Source organism: Chelonoidis abingdonii, chromosome 1 (genome assembly GCF_003597395.2).
Source record: "Chelonoidis abingdonii isolate Lonesome George chromosome 1, CheloAbing_2.0, whole genome shotgun sequence".
NCBI lineage: Eukaryota > Metazoa > Chordata > Testudines > Testudinidae > Chelonoidis > Chelonoidis abingdonii.
In genome coordinates, this window is record NC_133769.1 from 172,168,506 (window position 1) to 172,180,653 (window position 12,148).

At 39.2% G+C, this 12,148-nt stretch overlaps 1 protein-coding gene across 3 annotated transcripts in view; it reads left to right on the forward strand.

Moving 5' to 3' along the window:
• The window catches only part of NECTIN3 (nectin cell adhesion molecule 3), a 134,234-nt gene that overhangs the window by 38,425 nt on the left and 83,661 nt on the right, over positions 1-12,148 (forward strand). For all 3 annotated transcript variants that reach the window (XM_075072642.1, XM_075072634.1, XM_075072638.1), the window contains exon 2: positions 8,836-9,174. In XM_075072642.1, the coding sequence (XP_074928743.1) occupies positions 8,836-9,174 (339 nt within the window). The remainder of the gene's footprint in view (positions 1-8,835; positions 9,175-12,148) is intronic.

Genomic DNA, 12,148 nt, shown 5'->3' on the forward strand with positions numbered 1-12,148 from the left:
GGTTACTCACCTTTGTAACTGTTGTTCTTCGAGATGTGTTGCTCATATCCATTCCACACCTGCCCTCCTTCCCCTCTGTCAGAGTAGCTGGCAAGAAGGAACTGAAGGGTGGCTGGGTCGGCAGGGGTATATATCCGGCGCCATAGCGGTGCCACTCCAAGGGGCGCCCTGCCGACCCGAGTGTTGCTAGGGTAAAAATCTTCTGATGAACGTGCACGTGGTGCGCACACATCTAACTGGAATGGATATGAGCAACACATCTCGAAGAATAACAGTTACAAAGGTGAGTAACCGTCTTTTTCTCAGTGAGTGTGGATGTAGGTCTTTTGTCCATCCATAGTCCTCTCATATATCACCTCTCATTAGGTCTACTGTTGTAGTAGCTTCCATCAATTCCAGGTTCTCTTGTCTCGTCCATGAATGGTTCGTTCCAGTAGCCCAGTTATCGTCAGATTGTCCTGGCTCCTCAACATCTGGCGCGGACCTTGTTAATCCGGGCGACGTCCAAGCTGGCATGACTCTCCTAGTTCGTGTCACTCTCATATTTGAGGTAGGCAGGTGAAGCATTAGGGGGTCTTTTGCCCAAGGACCCCTACTGGAAAGTTGGGTACCAACCGGGATTTGAACCCCAGTCTCCCGTATCAAAGGGTGGCGCTCTTAACCACTAGGCTATCCAGTCGTGCATATATATATAAAAGACCTTTTTCAACTTTGAATGCTGCTAAGGCTGGCTCGAAGTCATTTTGATGCGTATGTTGAGAGCTGTCAGACAATTTTGGAGGATCCTGTCTCTTACCATTTTTGTGAATAGTTGCATTATTTCTTACAGCAAGATCCAGTGACTGGACGTTGCAGCTCGATAAAATCAGACTGGAAATAGTGTAAATTTTTAATAGTGGGGGTAATTAATCATTGGACCACAGTATTGAAGGTTGTGGTGGATTCCTTATCACTGGCAACTGTTAAATGAAAATTGGATTTTTTTCCTAAAAGCGTTCACCAACACTGTTTTTTGCATAATGACTGACTAGATCAGTGGTCCCTTCTGGCCTTAGATTCTTTGAATCTTACAAAGGTGGATGGCTATTAGACTGTATAAACACTAGTATATTGAATTGCTAATATAATCCTTTTTCTGATGTTTCTCAATAAAACATACGTGAAGACTAGGGATTTCGCAGCAATTGTATCTGTTAGCTTCATAAAATAATATGTAGCCTATTAGTGGCACATCAGTTGAATTCTCCCAGTTTAAACATATTGCTTTTAGTGTTTTTCACGATGTCTTAGATCCTAAGATCAAGATAGGTGAGGTAACTTTTTTTTTTTTTTTTAATTGGACTAAGTTCTGTTGGTGGAAGGGGCAAGCTTTTGGGTGTCAGAGTGGCTCTTCGGGTCTGGGAAAGGTAACCAGAGTGTCTGAGCTAAATACAAATTGGGACAGATTAAGCATAAGGAGCTCACTTATTATAAGAGACCACTTGCAGTGAAGTGGGCAATTAAGGATTACCAGGTAGTAGGGTGTGTTACAAATGGTTGTAATGAGCCATAAAGCCAGTGTTTCTGTTTTATCAGTGCTTTTAATGTGTAGCAGACACTCAGCTTCTAAATTAATGATTACATTATCTGGCAAACTTTGAATGAGGTCATTATTCATGATATTTTGTTCATCGGAGACAAAAACGTTGTTTTAATCATTCCTTCCAATATGAATTGTATAATAAAGGACTAAGAATCCAATAACTTAGAAATAGCCTATAAGAACATGTAAAATTGGTAATAAATTGCAAGTGAGAGCTTTTAACGGGGAATCTAACTTTTCATATCCTTTTTTGTTGGCATCGAAAAGCTGCATGTACAATGTGTGATCTGCAAGTTACACTAAATTACTAGCTGGACACTACTTGTCACTATAGTCTTTATTCACTTTGACTAGATTTTTAAAAATAGCTATTCTTGAGATTTGAAAAATTTTGTTCTGCCTTAGCTAAATGGCAAAAGAGAAGCTAAATTTCAGTTTGATATCAAGGCATATTAACACTTAACCAGTTGATTATGAAGATATGCTGACTTTTTTGGTTCAGTTTTAATTATGTGCAAGCAAGTGCTTCATTGTCTACAGTAGAGCACTTTTGTCCTTTACTTCCTAGAGGCTGCTACTGTCAAAAGTTTTTTCTTCATATTTTAATATCAGTAATCTAATTTGTGCGACTTGCCTGGAGTGTGCTTCATTCAGTGTACTTGTAATAAGTCAGGGTCTTCAAAGCTTTGATCCACTTTGAAGTCATCATCTCTTCCTTATTTTGTCAGAATGAGGAAACTCCTGAAGTTTCCACCACCCTGTTGCTCATAGCTTAACTGGAATGTCTCTGTTATGCTAAAACTTAAGATACCAGTCATGATAGTTGTCTGTATCTTTTTAGTGCCGACTTCAGCCTTTGGTATACTTAAATTATTAGATGTTCAAAACTGCTGGCTCATTTGTGAGGAAATGTCCAATGTATTTGAAGCATGACGATCTTGCAAAGGCAGCGCTCTTGCAATGAGCCTGTAGATAAGCGGACTCATCCCTGTGGCACCTCCTGCTGGTGACTTCTGGGAATTAGCTCAGTTCCAGCTCCAGATTGCCCTTTGCAGGCCGGTGTTACGCCTGTCCTCTGGACCCAGTGCCCTTTTACCTGGGGTGCTGCCCCTGGCAGTAACCCCTCAGTCTTAGGGTCTCCCCTCCACAAGGAACCCACACTCACTATTCCCACCTTGCCTCAGTATACAGCTACTGCCAGTCATCGTCTAGGCCCCACACCCAGGGGCAGACTACAGTATCAGCCTACTCATCACTGGCAAGATTGGGTTTGGACCTGCTGCCTTGGCCTACTCCTGGGCTGCCCTCTGCAACCCCCAGTACCTGTTAGCCCGATGCTAGGCCGCAACCTGGGGCTTTCCAGGCTGGAGCTCCCCAGCTCCTTAACCTTTCCCCAGACCTACTTCACCCAAGTACCCTGTGTCCAACTCCCTGCAGCCAGGCCCGTCTCCCTCTAGATCTAGAGAAAGACTGTTTGTTTGCTCCTGGCTTCCCTGGCCTTTTTATAAGTCCCTGTTGCTCAGTTTGGGGCGTGGCCCCAGCTGCAGCCACTTCCCCCAATCAGCCAGGGTTTTACCTTGCCCTCTGCAGGGCTTTTCCAACCCCTTCCAGGCTGGAGCGGGTGGTCACCCTGCTACAGTGCCTCAAAGGACAAAGGTTATGCTGGGAATTACTCGGATGTCAGTCTAGAACTCAAAACACTTAACAGCACCTTGAACTTATAGTTCGAGAAAGTGTGATGCAACACTTACCCACAAAATCTTGAATTCATTCTATTTAATGTTTCTTAAAATTAGTTGCTTTACTACAGTAGTTTATGTGACCTTAACTCCAAATATCTAGATAGACACAGGAAAATTATCTCCAGTACACATCGAGGCTCCTTTAGAGATGGATCTAGGGAATACATGCTTCCGTAGAAGCACTTGGTTTTGTCTGTCATATAAATGAATTTCTTTTGGAAAACAATCTTTGTCCTTAGCTACTGAGAAACCGAGAGAGAGATCAAATATTGTACTGCCAGTAGACATGATAAATAATCCTTAGACACCAGTACCTAATAAAAGGCTTGATTATATTTCCAGTTAGATGATGCAGTGTAAAGAACTTGGACAAACCTGTTAACTACATACAGTGAAGTATCTTCAACGGTGAGAAGGTTACATGCTATAGAAATACTGCTTAATCAGGGCTTGGGCTAAATTGCCTGTCTCTTGAACTCCCATTGAAACAGTTCAGAAACCAGTGCCTCATATAGCTGATACTTTACTTTTGACGTGAGTCGTAACCACTTTGAATGGAAGCATCCATACTACCAAAACAATTTAACACAGCACACCTGAGGGCTTGTCTGCGTAGTGTGGCAATGGGCACCTGATGAGGGATGTGAATATGAATGTGCACCAACATATTGCACACTAACTGATCCATGTGGACCCTGCTCGTGCACACTCAGAGCTCCCCAATGCATTAACTAGGACTGAAACATACTACATTAATGCACGCTAGGGAACTTTTAGTGTGTATTACTGGAGTCCACACAGGCCAATTGGTGCACATTAGATTTTGTATTTCTCAGATGTGCATTACAGCACCATGTAGACAAGCCCCTTGGTATCTGTTTCAGTTTGAGGGGGTATGGCTGAACAGTAATAAACTTTTAATGTTAAGAGGTGAGCGCTTTTTGAAACCCAATATTAATTTCTTATTCCTCCTGCAGGATTATCTGACCTTTTTTGAAACACTAAAAGTTAGTGATTCAGAAGTGTCATTTATATAAAAGGATATTGATGTTCTAGATTGTTGTATCCTAGCTTGGTTGGTTTGTTATACCACCTAAATTTTTTTTTTTTTTTTCTGTAACAGAATGTCAGTGTTTTCAAACACCTTAATCTCTGCAGGAAAATCTGTTGAAAGTAGCTATTTAACGTTAATAGCACTGTTCTAGACAGTGCAGTATAAGGTTGAAAGAGCCACTATAAAATCTGAGAGAACTGAACATTACACTTAACGGAGAGGGGGGAAAAACCTCCATTGTCTTTCAATGCAAATGAGGGTGAAATAACTTTAAAACTTCTGCTCTGTTCTCTCTGCTGGAGTATTTTTGTTTCTATCTGCTTGAAAAGAATTTATATTGAAGCACTGCAATACGGCTTGGGTACTGGAAGAGAAAAAACACTGGGGAAATCGCTGGGCTTTTTAGTCACCTGGAAAGAGCTACTTTGTTCCTTGTAGGTAATAATTGTTACTGTCTCCAGCATACTGTAAATGCAATATTCCCAAACCAAAATTTGAGCTTGACACTTGAACCTTTCCAAAGCTACCCTTTATTAAAGAAAGAAAACCTTAATTTACTTAGGCGCTTAAAAGCTAACATTAAGACAAAATATTGCATTATGGAGGCATCTGTTGCAATTCAAAAGTTAAAGTTGAGTTGACTTCAGTACTGAAGTCGGAAGTAACAGCTTAGGTACCGAGTACAACATTTCATACCCCAAAATTATGTCACTCTGTATAGATAAGTACAGAATTTTCTGAGGCTTTACAAATAGCAAAGTTTCACTTTTAAAGTGGATCCTATACAGCATGCTGTAAATCCTAAATAATTCTCCTAAGGGCATTACAGACATAGCATACTTAGGATGAAATTACAGCTCAAAGTGTCATATTGGCTTCACTTGAAGATTTTTAAGGATTAGTAGTCTTGTTCTTCATGGCTGAAAGTTTATCCTTCAATGTGGACTGACAAATAATACTCTGCAGTGAGCTTTGTCAAAATGGCTGCCATCATATTCTTAAATACAGGGATGCCCTTCAGGGCAGGGATTGTCTGACCCACTTTAGTGCACTCTCCACACAGTGGCCCCAACACTGATAGAGGTATTGGAGCACTGTCATAAAACATTAAAAGTAAGTTAATGAAAAATAAAGGTGCTTAATTATTACTTGCTATCACTATAGGGAAGAAAAGAGTCAGTTAAAAATGCTGTATCTACTTCTTTTTATATTCAACCTATGGAAGCTAAACCATAATTGTGTATTTCCTGAGTTTGTAAAAACTGGTTTTGATCTAATTAGAACATTACTTTATCTGTAGAGTTACTGATGGGTGTTCACAATCCTAACTCAGCTTCAGTGTAGCTTGTTGTCTGGAGATGTAAAAGTAGCCTGACTTTAGAGGTGTTAAGCACTGCTTTTACCAAAGTTGAGAGGCTCACATTTTGAAATCCTGCACAGCATGGCTGTCAAACATCTTGTATAAAGGATAAAAATAATCTTCCCGTAACGGACACAGAGTACAAATGTATGGCTACGGTCCCCTCAGTTCCCAATGAAAGTTGCCTTGATGCAGTGGGAGGCTTTCACATTTCTGTTTCTGGTAGAGAACAGTGCCTTGATGTATAGTAAGTCTTAAGCTCTCATTATCTTACTTTGGCATTCAGCATCACTTACTGGGGAAAATATACTACTATTCAGGACAACTGGTATTTTTTCTTGGTTGTTTCCCCATTATTTGTGTTTTGTCTTGCAACAACTCTCAGTTCTTACCCTTTTTTATCCATTCTGTTGGCAAAAATGAGCCATTAAACAATTTGGACACACATCTAGTGTTTGGTCATAAGAGTTGCCACTCAAACTCAGTAAGACGAATAAGAGCAACAATAGTTTATTGCTCTGAGTCCAACTTTTGTGCCATCTACAGATTTCTTAAGACACCACTGCATCTGTGCTAATAGCCTTCCAAATGTGATGTCTATCTTCAGTACTGGAAAAGCTAGCAATTTATCACCAACGTGGGCAGCAGCCAAGCTCTCAAACTGTGTATGATTGGCCACAATCCTCAGTCAAGCCAGGTGCTTTTTAAAAAAAAAAAAAAAACAGAAACCCCCAAACCCTTGCTTCTGTAGTGCTTGTAAAACTAGCCAGGCAATCATAGCTTAGAGTTGGGTGTCTCACTCTAGTGAATGCATAATGGATGAAACTCAAACTATCATGTTAAAGCTACAGTGAAAGGTCTGTGCACAAAAATATCAAATACTGGGTTTGCTAGTAGAAAAACAACAAGGCAGAAAAAACCCGTTCTTAGTATAGATGTAGTACTGTATTTAACTGCACCATTACACATTAACGAGAACACATACTGAAACAAAACACTTATGCAGGCATGATAATTCTCTAATTGAATAGGCATCACTGTAGCTTTCTGTTGGAAATAAAGTATTTGGACTACACCATGAGATTGACTTGGTAACATGAAATTAACATATATTGATAATTTTACGTACTCCCTTGTGAAATAGTTCCTGGTAACCCAGGAAAAAATAGGAGTACGTCTTTATTCAGAAAAGATACAGCAGATTGCATAAAGTAGATTAGCATATTTTGAACACCTAGCAGTACCTTTTAAGAGCCTAGATTTATTTAGAGTGCTTGCTTATTTTGAAACTTCATCACTGTAGCAGATACAGAAATTGAAAGTTGATGCTGCTTGTGCACTGGATCTGAAATCTGACTTGACTTCAAATTTTTGTCCTTGGTTTGAATTGATAACTATAATACATCTGTGCTCTGCAGTGACTTATAGTAACTGATTGCTTTAAATAGTTGAAGCTCAGATATTGAGAATCCACTACAGTGTGTATACAAGCACCTGAAAACGGGGAAAAAATAAACTCCTGATACTTCCAATGCACTTTAAATTAGTTTTAATGTTCTAGGTCTTTTTCTGATGGCTTCAGAGTGCCAACTCTTGCTGGGGGCCACTCTGACACATCCATCTCTCTATCCCTGCTTCCCACTGCCCTTCAGTGAGAGCCTACCTTGGGGAAGTGGGGCCGGGATCTCACTGGCTACTGGTGGAGTCCAAGGCTATCTGTTCCTGGGTAGGCGGGAGCCGGGGAGCTGCCCAGGAGAGAGTCCTAGTGACTGATCACTGCAGTCACTTCCACTGACGAGAGCTGCTTCCAGGGACATGCACAGTGGCCCCACATGTCTCCAGAAGAGCTGCCTGGAGAGGGGGCTTCATGGTGAAAGGCACCGATCCCTTCTGGCAGCACCAGCATGAATACCAGGTGGCACATTGCACTGCGCTTGGTAACAGCTATTTAGGAGAAACAGCTGGGTGCTGCAGGGAGGGGCCATTGCTTTGCCTCCCCCAGTTCTCTGCCTGTGCTATGTAAGCTGTTGTGGCTGCAAAAAAAATCCACTGGTGGCCACATTTGAGAAACGCTGTTCTATGTACAGTGACACACAAATTAGCTATGGCCCTTGAGAATGAGCTCTGTTCTTAATTTCTAAAACTATTTATCTTGGTCCTGAACACTTCATCAAGTAGTAAGTATTGTAGAACTTTTAATAAAAAACAGTGAGGTGTCTGGCCCACTCGAAGCTAATTTGTAAAACAGTGGATTGGGACTAAGTACTGATGAATGGTGGAGTGAAAGTTAGTGTAGATGAGTATTAAGCAGAAGAAAATGGGGAGTGAAAGCAGGACAGACTGTAGCTGAGAGAAGACATTAACAGTTCTGACTGCCTATTGGCTGTTAGGAGCTTCCCTGAACACTAAGACAAGATAGAATTTGGAGAAAAGAGTCTTGTGGTGGATGACAAAAATTCAGTGTCTGACTTGGCCACAGACTTATCATATGGCATTGCACGTTTCACTTGCATTCTCTTTTTAATCAGTAAATGTTGGTTTCACCATAGAAACACAGACTGACAAATATCCCTGTTGATTATCACGATTTATAGATAGGTAAAGTAATAAGAATGCTGCTTAAGAACTTTTATTAGAATTTGATTTAAGGATATTTACTTTGTTAAAGTCACATGTCAAAATAATGTGTTTTTAATGGTTACAAAGCTTCAACTGTTTGAATTTCAACATTTACTCATTATAATTATCCTGACATGGCCATAATTTCATGCAAATATGGACATTAAAATTGATCTTTCAACCTTTTTCAAAATAAACATAATTCTTCAGTTACAAAAACAAAAATCAGTTTCTGCCAAATCTAATTATTAGCGTTTGGTAATGAAGTACATTGCTCTAGCATGGGAACCCAGGAGCTGGTTTTTCTCTTCTGTGCATCAGTCCCTAAAACCTGCCTCCAGGGAATTTATAATGCTATAGAGTAATAAATTAAGGTTTTAAATGAAATGGAAAAATTACAGCTAAAGGTAATTACTTGCCTTTATATTTGATACTAAAGTTTGATGAAACTCAACTAACATAACATTTCTGTTTTTAGGTGCCTTTGCTGGACCAGTTGTTGATCCGCATGTAACAGCAGTTTGGGGGAAGAATGTCACGCTGAAATGCATAATTGAAATAAATGAAACAATAACACAAATCTCATGGGAGAAGGTACATGGTAAAAGTACACAGACCATTGCTGTTCATCATCCTGAATATGGGTTTTCTGTTCAAGGAGAATACCGAGGAAGAGTGTCCTTTAAGAACTACTCACTTACTGATGCAACTATCATCCTAAACAATATAAGCTTCTCTGATTCAGGAGAATATGTATGCAAAGCAGTTACATTCCCACTAGGAAATGCTCAGTCATCAACAACTGTAACTGTATTGGGTATGTTAGCTTCTTAATATTTTTGATTTTTTTACCCCCCGAAAAAACGCCACAAAAAGCAAAACAAACTTCATAGGACTTGGCTACATGGAGACTTCATGTGTGGCAAGCTGGGGTCTGAATCTACAGCACACTATCTTGCCACATACCGACTGACTGTTTACTTTCCTACTGTGCACTGAAAGTGCAGTAGTGGGATTTGACAAATGTTTCAAATATTGTTAGTGGGCTCCAGCTTTGTAAGGAAGTGATCAAATTTCTTAATGCTGTGACTTACAAAAGTATATAACTTATTCTTCCAACTCAAGTTTACTTCAACAGTCCTCTTGGCTGACTTAGTCACATCCATGAGAGCTCTACAAGCCTTTTGATTCAAAGTCATTCTTGGTGATTTGGGGAGAGCTTGTATATTTTAAATCACAAAAGCAAAGCATTCTGTCAAATAATCCAAATGATGAGAATAGTGTGTGCATTAAAAAAGAAAAGGTAGGTAATACAGTTGGGCCTTAGGTGCAAGAAGGAGAAAATAAACATTGAGTGACGGAATTAATATACTGGTCAGTGCTTGCTGAGTGAAGAGGTTCTCTGGTGGGTTACAACAGGCTGAGATGAAATTGCTACTACTTCAAATGTTTGACAGATATGTGCTAAAATAGTGCAGTTAATTAAAAGCAAATTTTAACGTTCTAGTACGCTTAAAATAAACTGCACATGAATGGGAGAAATTTCAAGCATTTTTATTTCTAAATTTTGAGAAGGCGGCTTATAAACAATTCAACTAAAGGCAAAAAACAACTTAACAAAGTTTGTCCTGAAATTTTAAATAAATAATATAGCTGTTGACTTGAATGGAAAAATCAATATGTAATTTAACGGAGCTCTGTTCAGGATGTTTCAGGTGTATTGATCTGATGAGATACTAAATGACTATAGAAAGGCTTTTGGTGGTGAAATAAGTAAATTGCTGTGTACTAGTTTAAAAAGAAATGTAATGACTCATTAAAGGATTAGGGAGGGCACTTCAGCAAATATGAAGTAATAATTTTTTCCCCTCAGATTGAGTATTTAAAATGCTTGAAGTAAAAACTTAACTGAGGCCTTGTCTTACTAATCCACTTTGTTTGTTTTCTTATTTGTTTGATTTTAACGCCATGAACAATGGTTAAAATAAATTTAAAAGTAAACTATAACTAAACTCAGTAATTTTAACTAAAACTCCAACTGGAGATTCATACATGGAAGAAAAGGTGTAGACAAACCCTCACCAATGTGAGGTAAAATTATGCATTGTTTCCATTCTGTAAGTAACTTTGCTCTTGGCTATAACAACTGTTCTGTAAAAAAGGCCAGCTGTACTTAAGCAAAATAAAAATATTTGATGAAACCTCTGTTAGTATGATTGAGAAATTACTGAAAATAGCTGAATAATATATCTTAAGCATTTTAAGCAATAATGTTAGTTTTAATACACAGGGACATGTTTGGTGTGGCAATGACTGTAACGTAGCTCTAGAACTAATTTTTTAAGTTAGTATTTGTCTCCCAGTTACTCTACTAGCACAGTAAGTCATAGAACTGGTTCTGTGAAATATGGACTATTGTTTTCTTTGTGTGATATTTTCAACAGCTTGCATTTGAAGTAACCTGTTTCTAGTTTCTCAGGTTTTTTTCTTCAGTGAAGAATTAATTTAAAAGGCTGAATGAGTAAAGCGTTCCATGTTAAGTAAGGCACAAAAGAATTGCTTGTCAACCGCAGACCTCTGGTGAGGGGAGGAATGAGGCACCTTGAAAAATAGTTGGATATGAAGCAGTTGTTTGTCATAAGGTCAATCAGGAAGGCCTCTGCCCTTCAGACTGTCATTGTAAGGAGAGACACGACTGTGATTGTGACTTAGGGATGGTGCATTATGTAATACCCATGAGACAGATGTTGTTGTCTGGATAGAAAGTCTCCAGGACTATAGTAACATGAGAACAATACGTGTTTTGAGTTTAGACCTGACACAAGTCATGCTACATTTTGACTTTAACCTGTAACTGATGGGCAGGTATTTGGGAGGTGTGAACTTGGGAACCTTTGACTTAACCAGTAAAGTGAGATGTCCTTAAATATTGGTGGAGTTCAAGTATGACCATGTGTTGTGAGACAAAAAGCTCTTCTCCAAAGTCCTGTCTTAAATCAGGAATCCTACTTCAGTTTCCAGATAGGCTGTGATCAGCACTTGACTCTCTCAAGTGCTAATTTTTTAGCTGCTGCTCTTAACCTGAGAAAGTGTTAAAATGAGTTATCATTAGGTGCCATCCATTCATCAGGAATGCAGTGTCTGATCAAGTCTTGATGTATTACTGAGATCTGTTCCTTCCTCCCCATGTCTGTGTGGACTGTAGAATAGTCTATTACTGTCTAAGCTTTAATTTATAGTGCCTTGTTGCTATTATTTGTTAGGTGAGTTAGTTACATTGCACTGTAAGCCCCTCAAGCCCTTCTCTCAAGAATTTAGCATTTAAGTCTCCCCCATGCTTCCTTTTCTTCCTCAGGTTTCCTGTAGGCTTCATCTTGAGCAGGATGGTTTCTACCTTCAGCCTTGATACTTTTCTTGAGGAAGTGTGTTTTGCCTACTTGAAATGTTAGTTGCCTCACTTGGACTAGATTTTACCAAATTGTAGAGTTTTGACTTGAGCTTTTTAGTCCTGTTAAGAAAAAATGTCACAAATCTAGTAGTATTCAATGGATCAGAAAGCTTAAAAGCTGTTAAAACTGTAAGGATTTTAGAAAATAAGTGATAAGTATAAAAGGAATGGTTTTCTCCTGTAAATAAAAAAATAAAAAAAAATATATATATATATAAAATTCCCCTCTCACCCCTATGCGTGGTATGTGTCTTCCTCAACCTCGGGTCCTCTACCAGAGGCCTGGGAGTTTGAGGGTTCTGCGCAGTATCTTAGCTGTTCCTAGCACTGCACTCTTCTGGAC